Source organism: Pangasianodon hypophthalmus, chromosome 23 (assembly GCF_027358585.1).
Source record: "Pangasianodon hypophthalmus isolate fPanHyp1 chromosome 23, fPanHyp1.pri, whole genome shotgun sequence".
In the NCBI taxonomy this organism is placed as follows: Eukaryota; Metazoa; Chordata; class Actinopteri; order Siluriformes; family Pangasiidae; genus Pangasianodon; species Pangasianodon hypophthalmus.
This window is the reverse complement of record NC_069732.1, coordinates 15,311,300-15,333,350: the sequence shown is the minus strand read 5'-3', so window position 1 is coordinate 15,333,350 and position 22,051 is coordinate 15,311,300. Positions and strand designations below refer to the sequence as shown.

General features: G+C 37.9%; 4 protein-coding genes across 4 annotated transcripts; 2 read left to right on the top strand and 2 right to left on the bottom strand.

The window, feature by feature from the left end:
- The first annotated feature begins 5,564 nt into the window (after positions 1-5,564).
- On the top strand, positions 5,565-8,759 carry atp5mf (ATP synthase membrane subunit f). Its single transcript, XM_026930168.3, has 4 exons — positions 5,565-5,708; positions 7,589-7,696; positions 8,223-8,339; positions 8,603-8,759. Exons 1-4 carry the CDS (start codon positions 5,693-5,695, stop codon positions 8,629-8,631), a joined length of 270 nt encoding a protein of 89 aa, XP_026785969.1. The 5' UTR covers positions 5,565-5,692; the 3' UTR covers positions 8,632-8,759.
- A 523-nt stretch (positions 8,760-9,282) lies between these two features.
- On the bottom strand, positions 9,283-12,982 carry cpsf4 (cleavage and polyadenylation specific factor 4). The gene is made up of 8 exons (XM_026930167.3): positions 12,550-12,982; positions 11,489-11,539; positions 11,229-11,381; positions 11,041-11,136; positions 10,159-10,252; positions 10,005-10,077; positions 9,724-9,900; positions 9,283-9,597 (listed from the first exon to the last, which is right to left on the bottom strand). The coding sequence occupies exons 1-8, from the start codon at positions 12,650-12,652 to the stop codon at positions 9,529-9,531; spliced, it is 816 nt and encodes a 271-aa protein (XP_026785968.1). The 5' UTR covers positions 12,653-12,982; the 3' UTR covers positions 9,283-9,528.
- A 2,524-nt stretch (positions 12,983-15,506) lies between these two features.
- bud31 (BUD31 homolog) lies at positions 15,507-18,051 on the bottom strand. Its single transcript, XM_026929971.3, has 4 exons — positions 17,778-18,051; positions 17,478-17,600; positions 17,211-17,377; positions 15,507-15,709 (listed from the first exon to the last, which is right to left on the bottom strand). The coding sequence occupies exons 1-4, from the start codon at positions 17,869-17,871 to the stop codon at positions 15,659-15,661; spliced, it is 435 nt and encodes a 144-aa protein (XP_026785772.1). The 5' UTR covers positions 17,872-18,051; the 3' UTR covers positions 15,507-15,658.
- Positions 18,052-18,232: 181 nt separating this feature from the next.
- pdap1b (pdgfa associated protein 1b) lies at positions 18,233-21,273 on the top strand. Its single transcript, XM_026929887.3, has 6 exons — positions 18,233-18,559; positions 18,900-18,991; positions 20,006-20,104; positions 20,527-20,645; positions 20,869-21,020; positions 21,176-21,273. Exons 1-6 carry the CDS (start codon positions 18,547-18,549, stop codon positions 21,238-21,240), a joined length of 540 nt encoding a protein of 179 aa, XP_026785688.1. The 5' UTR covers positions 18,233-18,546; the 3' UTR covers positions 21,241-21,273.
- Positions 21,274-22,051: the final 778 nt, after the last annotated feature.

Genomic DNA, 22,051 nt, shown 5'->3' with positions numbered 1-22,051 from the left:
AGTGGCCTTCTCACATGTAGCACATTTGTTTTTATTTTCACGTATTGATTTTTCAGAAGTGATTTTCTCTCCTTCACTCACTCACTCACTTTCAGTAAATGCTTTATCTTGATCTTGATCAGGGTGGTGGTGGATCACGGGAACACTGGGTGTGAGGCAGGAATACACCCTGGATGGGACGTCAGTCCATCATAGGGCAACTTGCACACGTATTCACACCTAGCCACAATCCACCTACAAGCATGTTTTCAGGAGGTTGGAGGAAACCAGCAATCCCACACAGACACGAGGAGGACATGCACACAGACCGTGGAGCTGTGAAGCAGCAAAGCTATCCACTGCACCTGCAATTTTCTCAAATAACTAATTCTTTTAACACAGTCACATATAGACCATTGATGGTGTGTTTACTTGAGTTCATCTGTGCAGTTTCAGGGCATAACAGGATGAAATGCATCTTCATGTGTTTTTCACATATGATCATATATTATTCACAAAATGACGATCACATGTGAAAAGTACATGATATGAAAACTCTAAACCTTATCAGGGTCTTATATAACACCCATAGACTAATGGCTGACGGAAACAGATACCAGACCCTCTGCAGAGCAACGAGGCAGGGCTCCAACACTGCCCTTATTAAATCATTAATTACATCTTTTGCTGCCTTCTCTGCCACAGTGTTAGTTTCATTCATGATGTCAGACTGCGTAAGGCACGTTTTGAATGCTCAAACAACTGCTGTCACGATTTTCAGCAACTACAATAAATATAATTAAAGATTTTTTTTATATTATGTGACAATACAGACATACACAGTGAGGCTGTGCTGAATGCCGTGCTGAATGCCTAATGCCAAACATAATTGCCTGTCTCCTCCTCTGCAAAGCAGATTTGTGATTTATTGTCAAGTGCTATTAGCTTTAGGAATGATGGGCATCTCCTTGGAGACATTTCAAGTGCTTATCTTTAGCAATAAAATCAGCCATGCGGCTGCTTCTCCCTTTTGAATTCTCATCAAATTAGGCTTGCCATTTAATGTACAGTGCCCATAAGCTGTGCTGTGTAACTCAAAAAGCAAGGCATAGAAAAGCAGAGTACTGAGTATACATTTTTGTGTTGGAGAAGATAACAGTGGTGTGTAGTGCCTGAAGGTCATCGCAAGTGTCTGCATTCAGTTTAATACATTCAGTCTTTTATTTTTATATATCCATATATACAGTCAGGTCCATAAGCATTTGGCCAGTGACACAATTTTCACAATTTTGCCTCTGTACACCACCAAAATGGATTTGAAATGAAGCAATCAAGATGTGACTGAAGTGTAGACTTTCAGCTTTAATTCAAGGGGTTTGACAAAAATATTGCATTAACTGTGTAGGAATTACAGCCATTTTTTGCAGAATCCCTCCATTTTCACAGGCTCAAAAGTAATTCGACAAACTAACATAATCATAATCAATACTTGGATGCAAATCCTTTGCAGCCTATGAGAGCCTGAAGTCTAGAACTCATGGATATCCTCAAATGCTGAGTTTCCTCCCTTTAGATGCTTTGCCAGGCCTTTACTACAGCTGCCTTCAGTTGCTTCTTGTTTGTGGGTCTTTCTGCGTTCAGTTTTGTCTTCAGTAAGTGAAAAGCAGCTCAATTGGGTTGAGGTCAGGTGACAGACTCGGGCATTTAAGAACATTACATTTTTTGCCTTAAGAAGCTCTTGGGTTGCTTTCACAGTATGTTTTGAGTCATTATCCATCTGTACTGTGAAGCACTGTCCTATCAGTTTTGCAGAACTTGACTGAATCTGAGCAGAAAGTATAGCTCTACATGCTACAGAATTCATTCTGCTACTTCTATCAGCAGTCACATCATCTATAAACACCAGTGAGCCAGCCATACATGCCCATGCCATAACACTGCCTCCACACGTTTGACAGAAGATGTGTGGTATGCTTTGGATCATAACCTTGCATCATAACTGGTCAGGGTTTTTTGGAGGTTTTTAGCAAAGTCTAATCTGGCCTTTCTGTTCTTGAGTGCTACCAGTCATTTACATCTTGAGGTAAACCATCTGTATTTACATTCATGAAGGCATCTCTTGATTATAGACTTTGGCAATGATACGCCTACCTCCTCCAGAGTGTTCTTGATTTGGCTAGATGTTGTGAAGGAGTTTTTCTTCAACAAGGAAAGAATTCTGCGATCATCCACTGTAGTTGTCTTCCCTAGTTATATTCCGTAGTTTTTCCTGGTATATACAGTACTGTGCAAAAGTCTTAGGCACCCTATTTTTTTAGTACAAACTTTGTTATAGATTTTTATTTTATGACTTCTACATTATTGATTCAGTACAAAAAACTTTTTAGATTCCAAACATTAGTTTTCCAGCACAAAATTAAATGTTACAGAAAAATGTTTGTATGTCAGTAAAGAAAGCAGCATAAAATAAGAAATATAAGAGACCACTTTTCAGACAAAAAAACATAATGAAGGCTGCTGGGTTTTGCTGCAAAAATAAGAAGCGAGACGACAGTCAAAGTCTCCAGAAGAGGTTCCATTCTCCATTTCCCTTTCATATAATTCTATAAAAAAAATAATAATAATTAATTGCAGAACATAATCACTGATAGCACTTAACCTTTAACCTCCAGTTTAATGCATCCACATTGTGAATCAGGCTGTTCACTGTCTCTCATGCATTTTAATGGGGTGTTTTAGGTCAACAGAACATTCTCTGACCTGTCTGAAACACTATGGCATAGCTCTTGAAAATGTAATAACAGATAATAGATATTTAAAAAAAAATACAAACTATATCCACACTATGGGTCAAGTATTTAAAAAGGCAAAAATAAAAAAATAAAAACACTTGTTTTGAATATGCTATTTAAAATAATGTGTCAATATTATTTTTTGCCTGATATGACTTGGGAAGTCACCTTAAAATAAAAGCATTTCACCATTTCATCTCTGGTTAAATCTGGAAGGCAGACATATGAAGAGGTGTGCATGCATCTTTATGCAGCAGAGTAGAAGGAAGTGGTTACAACATCTGGGCTACAGGTTATACTTCCGGCATGAAGGCTAATCCTCCTTATTCAAGATGCACAACTTTGAAAAATCAGTCTGCAAAAAGAGACATTGGTCATTTGTGAATCTTGGTTACATGAGAGATTTAAAGCAGCATGACACAGTTGTGGATCTGGATTAAATAACGATCAGAAGATGGTAGCTTCAGAATATAAGCACAAAAACCCTGTAAATACATATGCGTCTGTACAATGTCCACATGACATTTGGGCATGACTCCTTTCAGCTTATGTGTCAGCTATTAGTAGTTTTTATGACTTCAGTGACTGATGACTGGTCACACATGAAAATATGAATACATTAAGAGCTATTCATCTAATCGTAAGACATCAATGATAAATCCTTGAACCAACCTTCACAACTTTAACATTTTGTTAAAGTTGTTTTCTCAATCTCTGTACATAGTTGAATCCTCAACATGTGTCCTACCTACTGTCCATTAAATTTTAAAACAGCAGTAGCCAATCAAAATGGTGATCTGTACTACTAGGAGCATCGCTCAGAATTCAAACATTTCAGTCTTATCAGCATGTCTCTTAATAGAAATGAGACAGTAGGCCTAATACTGTTTGTTTGGATACTGCTGCCTGTAGAGGTCACAGGGAACACAAAGGCAGACAAAACAGCAGAAGAAATGCTGAGCTAAGATAAGACAAATGAGTAGGCCAGCACATTATTTCAGAGGAATATAAGAGCTGGCAGGAGTACATCTTCTGGGATATGTGCCAGGCAGGGTGACACTTTCATTAAAGTCAAGTATCCATAAAGCAGAGCATAGAGCCATACACCTAACTTAAGTAGAGAAAGAGATGTCATATTTATCCAGTTAAGACTTGTGCAGTGTGTGCTGCCGCTCTTAGAATAAGCCTTGCCACTACATCGCTGATCTTAAAGGAAAGATCCACCATACAACACATTAAATATGTTTTTATTGAAATATTTGTGATGTGCTTAGAGATTCTGGTGCTAATCTGATGCTCTGTGTTTGTTACTTCTGTAGGAGGTTAGCTGATGTCCTAGGGAGACATTGCTAATGTGGGTACAATAGTGTTTAATAGGAGAAACTATCTCAAAATTAGGTTCACATAAGTGAATGCTCAGATTTCACTGTTAGCTCCTAAAACCAAAAGTGCAAGAACTTCTTTTCATGTCATGCTGGATTATTGCATGACCTGTGTGCTTGCTAGACATAGAACACTCCTATGGCTTAAGATGCCTGCTACGTTGTGCTGGAAAGTAATCAGTGACATTCAATGTCATATCAATCAAATTAATCATATTAATAGCAAGCATCAGAGATGTTCAATGTCATATTAATAAAATGAATCAATGCAGGTATACAACACAGCACAGTAGAGTCCTGAGACTCAAGTAGACAGCACTCTATGAGATGACAAGACAGTGTACAAGACCTATGAGATGGCACTGATAGTGGGATTAGCATGAAAGCTGAAGCCTTGGAACCGTTGTTTGATCAGAGAGTACAGATCAGGAGGTGAGGGAGATGGACAGACTAAAGGATTATCGCTCTCTCTAGGTATAGATGAATTCCCACTATCACCACTATCAGCAAGTAGGTAAACGGCATTGTGGGTAATATAGGATACTATGAAAATAGACCAATTTTAAAACAAAAAAGATGCTCAGAATTTAATTATAGAAAAAAATTGCACAATTAATTATGCAATTAATTATGCAATTTATGCAAATCAAACCAGTAATATGTAGCTCATGCTGACTGAATTCATTATTGTAGCATTGTAGGTATTTTTGACTCATGCACAAGTATGAAGCAACTAAACTATATGGCTAAAAGTACATGGACACCTGACCAACACAATCATATTTACTTGTTGAACATCCCATTCCAGATTTATTCCCTCTTTACTGTTATAATAAGCTCCACTCTTCTGGAAAGGCTTTCCACTAGATTTTGGAACGTGGCTGTGGGGATTTGTGTTCATTCAGCTACAAGAGCATTAGTGAGATCAGGCGCTGATGTTACAGTAGGTAAGGAGGTCTGGGGTGCAGTCAGTGTTCCAGTTCATGACAAAGGTGTTCAGTGGGGTTGAGGTCAGGGCTCTGTGCAGGACACTCGAGTTCTTCCACTCCAACGTTCACACACCATGTCTTCATGTGATAATGATAATGGCCTCTTAGTTCCAGTGAAGGGAAACTGTAAAGCTACAGCATACAAACACATTCTATACAATTGTGTGCTTCCAACTTTGTAGCAACAGTTTGGGGAAGAACCACATATAGGTGCGATGGTCAGGTTTCCACATACTTTTGGCCATGTCAGGTAGCAGAGCAATCTGTGATACTTAGAATTTTTTATAAAATTTTCTGAGTATTAGCCCTGCTAGTAGAATAAAAGGCAGTCTTAAAAAGAGTATAAGACATAAACAGGGTCTGCTTTAGTCTGTATCCTTGTCAGCACAGTAGGTGGAGGTAATATGCAACACACCAGTGAATCCACTGAAGAAGAAGAGGACGCAGAATAATTACGTCACGTCCGCGAGCTTAAACGCCCCGCCCCCCTGCGTTTCCACTCCATTTTCTTCCCAACATACATCGCGGCAGCTTTCGAGCTCAAAGCAAGATGGCGGACAGACCAGGTACGGGTGTTGGACACTTTGGATTAATATACCTCCTTAAATCTTACACAGTTCTTCATTACATTCTGGTTGTTTATTATGTTCGAGTAGACGGTTAAAGCAGGCACTTAGTGCCGCTAGTCTTGTTATTTATTAGCGAGTAATTTGGGAAAAAGGCCTGAGGAAGCGCACTGGAGTCAAGTCAAGGACTTTCTGTCACACTTGTCATTTGTCCTGTTCTGGTTTGAGCGAGTGTTCAGTTTGAATGGAGTTTTTATATCATTTCGGTTTGTCTTTTTTCCCTTAAATGTGCTTGGCTGTACGATTTGCATGGGATTGTGTGAAAAAGGGACATACAGCTGTGCCTGGCTGCTAGTTAGGGCGAATAGCAAGCGCACGGCTAACTAGCACTTAGCTTTCGGGATCAGTCAGTTAATTTAATGTTCATAAACCTTAGTCTTTTTAGCTAATCCCAGCTTGTTGACTGTGGACTATAATTAAACCCTAATGCAAGCCTGACATTTGTTCACAGTGTTAACCAACCTGGAAAATAACTCCCTGAGCAATTTATGTACTTTCTAACTAATTAACTAACCCAAGGTAATAACTTACTACAGTCAAGACAGTAGCATAACATGGAAAATTTTAAAAATTTATTTTTATGGCAGGTGCTCTTATCCAGAGCAACTTACATTTTATCTCATTTATGCAACTGAGGGTTAAGGGCCTTGCTCAGGGGCCCAGCAGTGGCAGGGCTGGGATTTGAACTCATAACCTTCTGCTCAATAGTCTAACATCTTAACCACCGAGCTACCACTCAGCACCCTGCAGTGTATACATGAAGTTTGTGAGGAAAAGCCATGAACTACATCATACAAGACAAGACGAGTCCAATATTAAATACATTGAAATAAATATATACAGTATTTAAAAAGATCCTCTGTCAGGGTAATACCTACATACTTACAGCCTTCTTATTTTTTTGCTCTTCATTGATATTCAAGATGAAAGCTCCTTTAAAAAAAAAAAAAAAAAAAAAAAAAGAGTTTTTACTGCTCTGTATAAATGTTAATGTTCCGTATAAAGTTTTGCTAAGATGTTGATATTGTTTAGAAATGCAAGACTGTGAAGAATGTCAAGTTAGCAGGCTGTGTAACTTAAAGCCGGCTTCACACTGTGACTTTTGGCTCAGTGTTTGGCATCACAGACAAAAATCGTCGCAGATTACAAATGAATTTTTAGAGCGGTTAATGTGACATGCTCACCGACAGCCAGTTTAGTGCCACTGCGACTGAAGATAGCAGACCACAAAGTTCTGGTGTTGTGATAGATTTTATATTAAAATCTGAGTGCTGGTGTGACGCTCTTCACCACGCTCAAGAGCCACCAACAGGAGGATGCTATAAGATCACATGAAACCCTGGAGACAGCAATAGCAAAGGACAAACATTTGTTTGCTTGTGACCCGATTTTCTGCTCCAGCCCATATTTCGCTGACTTTTAAAATCACGTAATTTTTAATTCACGAGTCTATCATTACAGGATCTTCAGCATATAATCTGACACAGAGAACGTTATTGTTATAGTCTGTTATAGAATTCAGCCAAGACTTTATTGGGATCATCTAACGCACTGTGATAAGGTCTAATCTTAAAAGTCTTTCACAGGAAGTGAAATTGCAGTTGGTGTAAAACCAGCTTTATTTAAACTGACTGGATGTTGCTAAACGCTGTTGATCAGTCGGTCTTGGGAATAAATGTCAGATTTTATATTTTTTTAATCAATGATCAAATGATTTGACAACTCTTTTTAATTTAATGTTACTAAAATAGATGCTGACGTATAACAAGCTCTGGTTTTAGATTACACAAAGTTGACTGTGTGTTGTTTTGTGTCTCCAGTGCCCATTGCTCAGCAGAGGCTCATGGATGTGAAGCTTGGTCAGCTGCCATCCTGGCTCGGTACCCGGGACTTCACCCCTAACGGCCTCATCGGCTCTGTTCGCAGAGGTGAGACCATTTGTGGGAGGATGTCTAGTTTTCAGGCTGTGTTCAAGTGTCCAGTTTTAACCATCATCTGGCTGGTTTTTTGTTATCTTGTCCTGAACTGTAGGTTTCAGACAAATTGTGTCATTTAGCGTAATTGGCATTTTTAAAGCAAAGGCCAATCATAAAGAAAGCCGAATCTGTTTAATGTGAAGAAGAAGCACAAAAATGGTCAAGGAAAAAATCTGTAAAAAGAAGAATAAATGTTTAAAAAAAAAACAAAAAAAAAAAAAAACGTGTCAGCTACATTGAAGAACAAACCACTGCTGATGGTGGCCAAGTCGAGTACCAAGTACAGCTGGAGGAAGCATTAGGGATGCGTGTAATGGAATTTTGATCTGAAATGTGCATGTGGGGTGTTTGTTTTTGGCGTGTCGAAAAGATGGCAACCCTATGTTTAATCTTTACTATTAATGTTTGATGACTAATTAATTAAAGAGCATGTTCACCATCTTATGTATCGTTTCTCCTCTCTCTTTGTAACTCTCAGGCTACGAAAGATATTACAACAAGTACATTAACGTGAAGAAGGGAGGATTTGGCGGCGTAGCCATGATCCTCGCTGGTTATGTTGTACTGAGCTACGTTTGGGAATACGATCATATTAGTAAGTAACGTTATAAAACTGTTTTGTTCTTTATGTTTCACGTATCAGACGTGTGTCCTAGAGTGCCACAGTAATACAGATTATTTTTCCCTTTTCTAACAACACATCCAGCCTCTGCCGGCTGTTATAATGAGCTCATTTAGGTGTAGGTAGAAAACTAAACTCGGCACCGCTGTGGGCATCCGGCATTAAAGTCGGACGCTCCTGCTAACTCAAAGCCGTGATGTATTTTCATGGAGATGTTTTGTTTTTCTTCGTAACAGAGCACGACCGCTGGAGGAAGTACCACTGAAGCGTTTTGGACGTCATGGACCACCGAGACACTCGGGCTGTCCCAACTAGTGTGATCAGCACACCTTTCTTTCATGGTTGTTGTGTATAAATTTATTTGTGACCAAGAAATAAACTAAAATTAAGTGATTTTGTGTGGGGTTTATTTTGAAACTTGTAAGTGTTGAATGTGCTCATTACATTCTGAAAACACAGTGTTTTATTTTCTGGAATAAAATCAGTTTTACAAAAAAAAAAAAAAAAAAACTAATTTCACTGTGAAACTGGGTTTAGTACTAATCTCTACTTCCACAACTTTACAATTTATAACTAGCATAACTGCTCCATCTTTCATGGAAGTTGCTCACGGACTATAAAACACTGTTAACAAATCACACGTTTCACTCAAACATACCTGAAAGGTTCATAAAAAATTTTTCATCCAGCAAAATTATATCCAATCAATCAGACCGTACATGCATGTCCAACTCAAATCCAGTAACATCACTTTAGTTTGATGGTTCTATTCCTGAAAACTGACCTGACAGTACTGTAGGTGTTGATGAACACTGTCTAACAGTGAATATGAACAGTACTACATTCATCCCCAGATTTTCTTCTTTTCTACTTAAATTTTTCTGCAAGCAATCACAATATTTTATTTCTCATTACATTCCCACCACTATAGAGCTGTGAGCTTAAAAATAATGCACTGTGTTACTCATCAACTCAAACATGCTGGTTTGATTTGGTTTTTTTTCTCCCGATTCTGCCCACATTAGTGATCTTGGCAGAGAATGTCCACTACCGTGACCACTGTAACTTCTCCACTGAAAAGCTAACAGACCAGTCCTCGTGCATTTTGTACATGAGATGAAATTCCAGCAGTTTATTAGCAGATACATGGTGAAGAAGAACGTTACTGTCCACTTAGGAAAGCCAGGTGTCCTTTTGTGCATTTGTTTGCGTAATGTCCCTTCTCTCCACACTGCAAAAATGGAAGGAGAAAGAGAGAAGAAAAAAAAATGTCAGCAGTTTGAAAGGTCCCAGTATAAATTAAACTACACGTACGCATACCCTCACCTAAGTACAGCATAGAAGTGTAAACTCTGACCTTGTAACATGTGACCTGGTCGAGTGGACGAGGGCCTCGGGGGCCGCCTGTGTTATTCTGAGGCTGTGAAGCTCCAAGAATGTGTGAAGGTTTTTGATGGTTGGTGTTGGCAATGGAGTTGTTGCTGGTTAACTGGATCAGTGACAACGATGATCTGTTTAAGTTCTGTGCATTTTGCTATTGAGGGGTTAAAAAAAAAAAAAAAATACAGTGTTTGCCATTGCAGTTACTTTGTTTGAGTTGCATCATTTTTCCTGAAAAAAAAAAAAATATATATATACCTTTTGCTGGGTCTGGGCTTGCTGAGGCAGAGGTGGCTGTTCGTTTGTCCCCATAGGCAGCTCAAAGCGTGGGCTAGAAACAGTCATCAGTTGTGTTAAAGCTCAAAACAAAGCTATTAATAATGAATGTTTGATGTGAAATAAGTGAACTTACTGCATAAACTTGCATGACTTGCCCTCAGGACAGAAGCCTACTAGATAATTAACACAGATGACCCTCCGTGTGTGTCTGTGTCGGCAATCGGGGCCTTAACCAAGACAAAACAGGAGGAAAGTGTTCACTCAAAATATACACAGTTAATATATAGATAACTCTTTACTAAAGGGGTTTTTCAATGGCCGAAAAGGGCACCAATTCATTTCAACCCAGGTCCTTATAGTAAAGTTTACCATCAGGGTAACACTATAAAGCAGTTCTCTTCAGTTATACAAGACCAGAGGTGGTATTACTGAAACATCCCAAGTGCAAAATCTTATCTGTTGGATCTCATTTAGCACACAAACTATTCCTAAGAATATTATTCCTTTCTTAATACTATTCCTATTTAACAAAAGATAAGAAATAAGATGAAAAAAGAGGACTACAGAAGCAATCTACCTCACCAAGAAGGAGAACCTTAATGGTGGCCACCAATGCGTTCGTTCTGTCGTCCCGTGATCGCGAGCTCGAATCCGGACGATGCCACAAGACACCAATGAAATGGTTTTACGTTTTGATTTCTCTATTCACTTTTTGGCTCTGACTCCCTACTTATGACTCATTACTCCCAAAATACGTATATGCAGCTTGTTATAAATAGCTTTTAGATCCTTTATATAAAACTATATCTCAGATCGGGAGCTGATTCAGATTAACCATGCCTTAAATCTGTCGTGTTCAGTTTCATGCGTCACTGGTTGCTAGGTAACAGAATGCCAATTGATCTAATAGTTTAGGATTTCCTAACTTGAAGTATGACGCTGTAGGATAAGATGACACTACTAAATTAAGATAGGAATATTCTTATGTAATGTGCGTAACTTGAAAAAGCCTTACCGTGCTTGCAAAACCCTCGGTCATACCACGGACAGTCTTTAATCTTAGATTCCGGGTCAATATGTAAGAAAGGACATTCTTTATTACTGCATTCTCCTGCAAGGATAAAAAACACCTGTCTGTTTTCAAATAACTAAAAAAAACAACAACCTTATGTCACTTGAGTAACACAGAAGAAAGATACTAACCAAATTTGGAGTAGAAATAGCATTCTGGCATCTTCGTCATGTCATACTCGTGCAGAAATTCGCACTGATCTCCTTTCTTGCACAATCCTCGAAGCCAGTGTTTACAAACCACCGTCTTTTCTCCGCTAATGTGCCGAAAAGGACACATTCCACCTTCCAGAAAAAAAGGGATCAGTATAGAATATGCTCAAAATGACCAGATGCAGGACTACATGCATCTCATTTTCTCAAAATGTATTAAAAGAGATTTTCTAAATTACCTTTTAGGCAAGCAGACCTCATGAAAAACTCACACACAGCCGCGCCTGATTCTGCAAAGAGACACGTTAAAGATTACAGTGAGAAATGCATCCTACATCCAACCCAATGTGCTTTACTATCGACTAGAAAACATACACTACACGGCCAAAAGTTTGACACCTGACCATCACAGCCATATGTGCTTCTTCCTCAAACTGGCCACAAAGAGGCGCAAACCTGTTCCAGCATGACAATGCCCCTGTGCACATTATCATTATCACATGAAGACATGGTGTGTGAAGGTTGGAGTGGAAGAACTCGAGTGTCCTGCACAGAGCCCTGACCTCAACCCCACTGAACACCTTTGGGATGAACTGGAACACCGACTGCACCCCAGACCTCCTCACCTACTGTAACATCAGCGCCTGATCTCACTAATGCTCTTGTAGCTGAATGAACACAAATCCCCAAAGCCACTCTCCAAAATCTAGTGGAAAGCCTTCCCAGAAGAGTGGAGCTTATTATAACAGCAAAGTGTGTGGAATAAATCTGGTTTGGGATCTTCAAAAAGCACATATGGAAGTGCTGGCCATAAAATGTATATTTTCTTAGACTTGATGACTTATGCTGAAAGATTCAGGGAAATCCCCTAGTATTTTGTTGGTCTCTGAAGTTATGTTTGTCAGCCATTTTCTCAAAATAACCTGGTTTCCAAAGGGCCAACACCTTTAGGATGAACTGCAACACTGATTTCATGTTCTTGTTGAACATCAGAGCCTGATCTCACTAATGCTCTTGTAGCTGAATGAACACAAATCCACACAGCCACACTCCAAAATCTAGTGGAAAGCCTTCCCAGAAGAGTGGAGCTTATTTATAACAGTTAAAGGAAGGAATAAATCTGGAATGAGATGTTCAACAAGCAGCACATCTCATTGTGATGGTCAGGTGTCCACATACTTTTGACCATATAGTGTACCTCTATGGTAGTGTAGATGGAATCTAAGGATGCGTGCATTAATGCAAAAGTGTCTGTTGTTGTTATTGTTATTATTGTTTGCACCTTTAATGTTCAACTTACTGTCCATTCCAGGAAACGGCAGCGGTTGAGCTCCTAACTGCTGCTCGACTGCAATCTCCAGATCAAACTTTATATGATCAACGCTGGCAATTATTTCCTGCATTTTTGCTATTCTTATTTTCCCCTCTGACTCACTTATTAAACTTATTTCTCTAACTGAAACAAAAAAACTTCGACCAACTCCACCAAATGCTTTGCTAGGCTAGTTAGCGACACTCGATAAATAGCTAGCTGTGTAATAATATACCTCGATATAAACTACCAGAAGCTAAAAATAAATGCGTGGAGAAACTGCAAAGGCTTTTTAGACACAATGATTTTGTAAATCCACATGGCACGATGGAACCACGTTAATAAAAACACCAGCACCGTTTAGATGCACTTCCGAGACGGTTCAGACGTATGACCTCTAACCTCTATAAGGATGGAGAATCACACTCAGAATAATCGAGTGATCGAGGGACGAATACAAATACAAGCCAAAATTCAACACTTCCTGCATCTTTTATTTGTATTTTTTTTTTAATTTCTGCGTACAAAAGTTACACTGATATTATTTCAGTTATAGGTTGAGTAAAAATTGTTATAAATTATCTTTTTTTTTGCCATGAACAAAATGTCGTTACTCGATTAAAATGTCTTCCCTCAAGTGCGCCAAAAGCTGATTAGAAGTTTTTGTTCAAAAAAAGATTTTCATTTTTCACTTTACTTTTATAACAAAATAAATATCACAATCTCTCAGCTGATATTCTTACAAGAATTCTTACAGTTCTTACAAAACAACTGAAATATTGTTCAAAATGCACTTTATTTCTAAAAATGAGGCTTATTAAATATACATAACGTTTAATTAAAAAAAAAAAACCTAATCTTCAAATAGATAAAGTTAATGTTGATAAGTTTAATATTCACATGAAATATTTATTTTGCTGTAAGCACTCCCAAAATAAAGACCTTTTCAAAAGTTTGAAAGTTTGTCAAAAAAAAAAAAAAGTTTATATATATATATATATATATATATATATATATATATATATATATATATATATATATATATATATTCTTACAGTATTTAATCAATATTTGTTGTTAATTTTTTAAAAATTATTTTCTATTGTTTTTGTTAACAAAATACCACAGACTGTTAAAGGCTTTCCCCCATTTTACAGTATAAAACCTAACATTATTCCAACAATCATCAACATTGTGGGAAATTCCTCTGTAATAACCTCCTAATTAGGGATTTGAATTAAGATATAAAATTTGATAAATGCATTAAATCTAGAAAGATTTCAGAGATATTTGTTTCTGACTATAAAACAAATTGAAAAAAAGTACAGTGTGGTTTAATGTGGGGTTTATAATGTTTATAAAGGATACACATAGAGTCATGGGGAAAAGAAAGTACACCCTCCTTCTATTCTTATGTTTTTATTTATCAGGGACTAAATACCAATTGTGTGGTCTTTACCAATTTCTATAAACAAACAAATAACCTCAGGTGACAATGAAAACACAAGATTTCAATATTTATTCATTTTTTCCCAAAAATCAAACCAACATTCAGAAACCAGGTGGGAAAAAATAAGTACACCCTTCCTACTTCCACAAACTTTAAGAGAGAAATTAGCAGCCAGGTGTTACTAATGAAATGCACAAGATTATTAATCATCAAGAACTGTGACTACTGCTATAAAAGTTTAAACTTTTGACAGTTCGGTGTTCTGAAACACTCAGGTGTGTGTCGACATCATGCCAAGAAGAAAGCACATCAGCCATGACCTCAGAGAAACAATTGTCGCTTTTCATCAATCTGGGAAGGGTTATAAGGCCATCTCCAAATCATTTGAAATTCACCATTCGACAGTGAGAAGCAGTGTTTACAAATGGAGAGCCTTCAAGACAGTTGCCCATCTTCCCAGGAGTGGGTGTCTCAGCAATTTCAGTCCAAGGTCAGACCGTTTAACGTTCAGAGATATAAATAAAAACTCATGAGCTACATTATGTGACCTACAAGCCTCTATAAGCACATTAAATGTTTTTGTTCATCACAGCACAATCAGAAAAAGACTGAATAAGTACGGCTTTCATGGAAGTGTGGCAAGGAAAAATCCCGTTCTCTCCAAAAAGCATCTGAAAAACCACAAAAGTTCTGGAACAATGTCCTTTGGACTGATGAGACCAGGGTGGAGAGGTTTGGTCATCATGCCCAAGGCCATGTTTCACAAAAACCAAACACAGAATATTGCCACAAACACCTCATACCAACTGTCAAGCACAGGGGTGGTAGCAGAGGGGTGATGATTTGGGCTTGTTTTGCAGCCACAGGACCTGGGAAACGTGCAATTATTGAGACAATGATGAACTCCACTTTATACCAGAATATTCTTGAGACAAATGTGAGGCCATCTCTCCAGCAGCTTGGGCCGAAATTGGGATATGCAACAGGACAATGAGCCCAAGCACACCAGCAAATTATGTTGGAATGGCCAAGTCAAAGTCCAGACCTCAGTCCCACGGAGATGCTGTGGCAGGATCTTAAGAGAGCTGTACACAATTGAAAGCCCTCAAACATCAATGAACTCAAGCAATGATGTAAAGAAGAGTGGGCCAAAACTTCTCCAAAACCATGTGAGAGACTGAAACTCCTACAGAAAAAGTTATTTTTGCTAAATGTGGGTCTACATGTACTTATTTTAATCCTACCTGGTTTCTGAATGTTGGTTTACTTTTTTGGGAAAAATGACTACATATTGAAATCTGTTGCATTTTTATAGAAATTGGTGAAGACCACACAATTGTTATTTAGTCCCTGATAAATGAAAACATATATTAGAAGCAGGGTGTACTTTCTTTTTTACATGACTATGTGAAAGGCTTTTACAGCATAACAAATAATTAATAAAAATAAATAAACCACGAGTCAAAGATAAAGTTAAGAACAGTAAAGACAACCATTTTAAAGATGGCATAAAGTTTAATGAAAACTGAATTTTCACACAATAAAGTAAAGACAAAAAATCTGGAATGAAATAATATTCACAAACAAAATTTCAAAGCACATCAGTTAAGATATAATGAGTCCAAACAGCAGAAGTCTTGAGCTCGATCATCCAGAACATCCTCTGCATCCACAGTGAGTGCACTCGATGATACGACCCTATGAGGAAGAGAGAGAATGCTGACTGAAAAGTCCAACATGATTGTCTCCACTGACAATAATTTATCCTCAACCATAAATAATTAGAAAGAAAAAGATTTTAGAGGCTGAGGGTGACTTACTCTAAAAAAACACTATATGCTTAAAAGTTTGTGGACACCTGACCATCACACTTGTATGTGGTTCTTTTTTTGAACATCTCATTCCATATTTATTCCCTCTTTGCTGTTATAATAAGCTCCACTCTTCTGGGAAGGCTTTCCACTAGATTTTGGAGCGTGGCTGTGGGGATTTGTGTTCATTCAGCTACAAGAGTTGCACTGTCTCAGATCAGAAGGCCCTCAAGCAGGTGGATAAAAACTGCCCAATACATCACTGGTGTCCAGCTACCTTCCATCAAAGACAATCATCACAAACATCATGGAGGGTGAGAAATATAATCAAAGACACCTCTCACCCCAACCACGGTCTGTTTATTCCTCTACCATCTGGGAAACGCTCTTTGCTGTCACACTAACAGACTCAGGAAAAGCTTCTTCCCATCGGCTGTCAGCCTTCTGAAGTCTCAACTCAGGTGCTGAAGTGTACACCCTTATTCCCATGTTTAAAAAAAAACAAACAAAAAAAAAACTGTACTGTACAATATTAATGCTGTTTGCACTCTTAAAGATCATCTGTATCTTGTCATTTGCGTTACCATGGTAACTTGCCATTACGGCTCATTCTGTACTTGCCTCCTTGCACATTACTGACTAATTACTATATGCACCTTCTACATTTGCTCTGAGTTGGTCTCTACTTTCTCTACCAGATATATATACACACACACACACACACACCTTATTTACCCTATATACAATACTTTATACTCTATATTTGTACACCTTGTCATTTACACTGAGCTGGTCTCTATTTTCTCTACCTCATACCTTGCGCACACATACATACATTTTATATATATATAAAAAACATCTAACCAGAATTGCAAATAGCTATATATATATATATATATATATATATATATATATATATATATATATATATATTTGCACTTCTGGTTAGATGTTAAACTGCATTTCATTGGCTATGTACTCGTACTCTGCACAATGACAATATAGTTGAATCTAATCTAATCTACGAGCATTAGTGAGATCAGGTACTGCTGGTACAGTAGGTGAGGAGGTCTGGGGTGCAGTCAGCGTTCCAGTTCATTCCGAAGGTGTTCAGTGGGGTTGAGGTCAGGGCTCTGTGCAGGACACTCGAGTTCTTCCACTCCAACCTTCTCAAACCATGTCTTCATGTGATAATGATAATGTGCACAGGGGCATTGTCATGCTGGAACAGGTTTGAGCTCCAGTGAAGGGAAATTGTAATGCTACAGCATACAAAGACTTTCTATACAATCATGTGCCTCCAACTTTGTAGTAACAGTTTGGGGAAGAACCACATATGGGTGTGATGGTCAGTTGTCTATATATCTTTGGCTTGAAAATGATCTTACCACTTCCAGTTTGCCTTTAGGCACTCTGCATATGCAATTTGTTCCGAAGTTGGTGTCTCGTGTCTGAATGCAGCGAAGACAGCACAGATTTTCGTAGCCCTGCTTCTTCCACTTCGCAATAAGATTCTTGTCAGCGTAACCTTCTTTTATACAGTAATCATACAACTCTGCAAACCAAATCAACACAAAACACCAACAGCTATTAATAACATACTGTTATAGACTTAAAAGCAAACTAGGTGGTGGAGTCTGCACGGGTGAAATTACCTCTGCTGATTGCTTTTCTTTTGTAAAACAGGTCGAAAATGTAGCGGCTCCGCTGGTGATGAAGTCTGAATATTGGCCAAAGGGACTCGACTTTCCGTTTACCCTCATGAGGCTCGGTTTCAGCTGGGAATCACAATCATAAACACCAACAACACTGAACAACACTGTACATCAAACACAATTAAAACCCATCATGTAATTAATAGTAAGTATTATATTCGCATAACTTGATTCAAACAATAGCCGACTTGCTACTCTGTTAGCTTAAAACATCTGAGAGCGAGCCATGTCTGAACTTACCTTCCCTCATTTTCTGATCCAGTTCATCAAGAGTGGGCTCAATCAGCTCCCAACCGTCTGGTGGTGGCTTTCTGCTTCTTTTCACTTTGGGCATGACTTCAAATCAATAATAATAACGATTTAAAAAAGTAATAAATATACCAGTTGTTTACGAGCTGCTACAGCAGAGGATCTTTTAGTCGCGTTTTGTTTACGTCACAGAAGAGGTCCTACTTTGCATTTTGCGACGTCTCAGCAAAAATAAATAAATAAATAAAAACGGAAGCTGTCCTTCTGAAATATCCTCTAAAAACCATGTGTACTGAAGACATTTGTGAGATGTCTTTACGTTTTTCTACACGTGATACAACAAGGTTAAAGAAATATCACATTAATAAATGCGTTTCTATAAACAACTGATTGTGCCATATTGCATCAGGTTAGGTGTCCCAGGAGTGCCTGAGAGAAAATAAATGCGATGGTATAGTAGACTGATTTTTAGACTTAACTGTCGTAGGCAGAAATTAGTGTTTGGAAGAGAATTGGACATTATCATTTGTTTCTTTTGTATTCCACTATAATAATTATTTAATCATTGATACTCCCAACTTTTATTATACTTATAGAGTTGGTTACGCTTACATAAAACTTGGGTTGTTGTTAGCAACTTAGCCAAGACGCTATAGCTAGCCGTAGTTTCACTTTATTATCAGCTCAAACTGGGATTCTGCTCAGCCACATCACTAAATTAGACATTAGGCTAATTATCTGTTATCATCTAAACATCATCATGCCTAAAGGAGGTAAGATACTGCTGTTATCTTGAGTGACACTAGTGCAGTTGTCACAGACAAGTAGATCAATAATAATAACAATAATAATAATGATGATGATGTAATACCTAGTGAATGATTAACATCTACACTGTATACTGTACAATTGGCTTTAGAGAGAGTGAAATTGCATCCCACTTGTATTCTTGTTTAGGCCACTTCTAATTATCCACCTAATATAACTGTATTGAGCAATACTTCATTAAGGTTTATTTATGAAGATCTAAGAAGATAAACATATGCAGTGTAGAAAAGCAGTATGTGTAAAATTGGCCTGTGAAGGCTGATGATGCACATGTTCTGTTTCCAGGAAAGAAGGGTGGACATAAGGGTCGGATGAGAACGTACACGAGTCCTGAAGAGATAGATGCTCAGATGAAGGCTGAAAAAGAACGAAAGAAGGTAATGTTTACGTAATCTAATAAGCCACATTGTGCATTAACATGGAAAGTATACTTCCCACGTTTGAAATAGTTAAGATTAGAGTATAATAAGATGTTTAAGATTCTAAGAATGTGATTTAAAGACTCACCTGCTCATTTATGTAGTTATCCAATCAGCCAATCATGTATCAGCAGCACAATGCATACAGTCATGCAGATACAGGTCATGAACTTCAGTTAATGTTCACATCAACCATCATAATGGGGAAAAGTGTGATCTCTGTGACTGTAACCGTGGCATGGTTGTTGGTGCCAGATAGGCTGGTATGAGTATTTCAGAAACTGCTGATCTCCTGGGAATTTCACACACAACAGTATCTAGAGTTTACACAGAATGGTGTGAGAAACAAAAAATCATCCTGTGAGTGGAGGGTCTGCAGGCTGAAACACCTTGTTGATGAGAGAGAGATCAGAGGAGAATGACCAGACTGGTCTGAGCTGACAGGAAGTGTATAGTAACGCAAATAAGCACTCTTTACAAACGTGGTGAACACAAAAAGCATCTCAGAATGCACAATACATCAACACAATACAGCAACAGCAGAAGATCACATCAGGTTCCACTCGTGTCAGCCAGGAACAGGAATCCGAGGCCACACTAGGCACAGGCTCACAGACACTGGACAGCTGAAGATTGGAAAACATCGGCTGCTCTTTTTCACCTGGTACGAGGTATCTGTTTATTTAGGTCATTAGAGGACTAGTGGTTAGGCCTCGGCGCTCTCACTGCTGTGGCCCGGGTTTGATTCCCAGCCACTGGGGTTGCACAAGACAGTGCACTCTCAGTGCCGGTCCCAAGTCCGGATAAAATTGAGGAGGGTTGCATCAGGAAGGCCATCTGGCATAAAACTGTGCCAAATCAAATATGCGGACCAACAATCCACTGTGGCGACCCCTAAGGAACAGCCGAAAGAACAACAACAAGGTATCTGTTTATTTGTAAGGCTTAATTTTATATTTTTTTTTCTTTCAGACTGAAGAAGGGGACGAAGGAGCAGCAGTGAATGATATTCATAAGGATGACAAATTTGCAGGATCAGGTTCAGAGGACAGTGACGATGAAAGCGCTCGAGTAAGCCTTGTCTAATCGTTTACCTACCAAATGCTCTTTTGAGCCATTGTTTAGTTTGGATTAAAAAGAAATAAACCAAAGTTAGCTTAGGTGAACACATGGTTCGAGGTCTGAGTGGTGAGTGAATCATTGCAGTAAAAGCTTTATTAGCATGGTGAGGCTGCTAAAAAGTTATAGCTATTGGTTATACCAATAGATTACATTTTATTTCAGAATTTTTTTACAATGTTCCAAAATACAATGTTTCTACTGTGCCAGCCCGATGAATACTTTATCTTTATAACATAGCAGTTGTTTGAGAGGGCATTCTACTACCAGCAGTCCAACATCTAGTGTGGCATGTCAGAGTAGAAAACTACATTTCAGAATGTTTTTTTAATTATTTTTTAAAATTTCATTTGAATTTTCCTTCTTTGTCGCAGAGACGAAAAGGTGTGGAGGGATTAATAGAAATTGAAAACCCTAATCGTGTTGCTCAGAAAACTAAGAAAGTAGCAGACATAGAGCTTGAGGGACCCAAACAGCTTTCTAGAAGAGAGAGGTAAGAGCCGCCAAGGTGGGTAAAGCAAATATTAGTGGCTCAGAAGCACTGACTGTTTATCTCCTTTTTACATAAGTATGGTTGTAAAGGAAAATTGCATTATTCTGTCAGAATTTGGAATAAGATATGATTTTATATGATAATTTTATATGATAATTTTGTATGATAATTTTGTATGCTAAAACATGATTTTAAATGAAAATCTGCCTGATCAACATTTCAGAGAGGAGATAGAAAAGCAAAAGGCCAAAGAAAGATACATGAAGATGCATTTAGCAGGAAAGACAGATCAAGCCAAAGCAGACTTAGCCCGGCTTGCAATCATTCGAAAGCAACGTGAAGAAGCTGCGAGGAAAAAAGAAGAGGAAAGGAAAGGTAAATTGGGGGCACACTTATTTTCTCTGCAATACAAATTGTATAAGGCTCATAGCTTATGAAATGCTATTATAATGTTATAAACACTATCATTTTTATTCCTGTTTTTTTTTTTCTTGTGTGTGTTTGTGTGTGTGTGTGTTGCTTTATTGTAGCGAAAGAAGCAGCACAGGCGGCACAGGCAGCAGCAAAAGGACTTCATACACTGTCCCTGAAATGATAGTAATAATAAAATCAGAAAAGTTTTAAAGAACTGCAGTATACAAATATATATATTGACTATTTTCGAGGACAAGCTTGATTGTGATTGTGTTATGCTTTGTAAGAAGTTACAATGCAACATTTCATTGAAAAGGGATATTTATGCATTCTCAATGCTAACCTTGAAAGCTGGTAACTGATGAGTAGGTCAGGGTGTTTTCTGCAATGTAGCTAAATGACAAAGATAGATAGTTATTTAATGATATATACAGTACTGTGCAAAAATCTTAGGCACATGCAAAGGAATGCTGTAGAGCAAAGATGCCTTCAAAAATAATGAAACTAAATGGTTCTATATTAAAAAATACTATAAAGAGCATTAAACAGTAATAAATGAAACAAAGTCAATATTTGGTGTGACGATCCTTTGCTTTAAAAAAAACATTAGTCTCAGGTACAGTGTGTGCAGTTTTATAAGGAAATGAGCTGTAAGTGTTACTGAGCATCGTGCAGAAGCAGCCACAGTTCTTCTGGAGACTTTGACTGTCGACTCGCTTCTTATTTTTCTTTGCAGCAAAATCCAGCAGCCTTCATTATGTTTTTTGTCTGAAAAGTGGTCTCATGGAATCTGCTGCTTTCTTTACTGACATACAAACATTTTTCTGTAACGTTTAATTTTGTGCTGGAAAACTAATGTTTGGAATCTAAACTGTTCATACTGACTCGATAATGTAGAAGTCATAAAATAAAAATCTATAACAAAATTTGTACTAAAAAAAATAGGGTGCCTAAGACTTTTGCACAGTAATATATATATATATATATATATA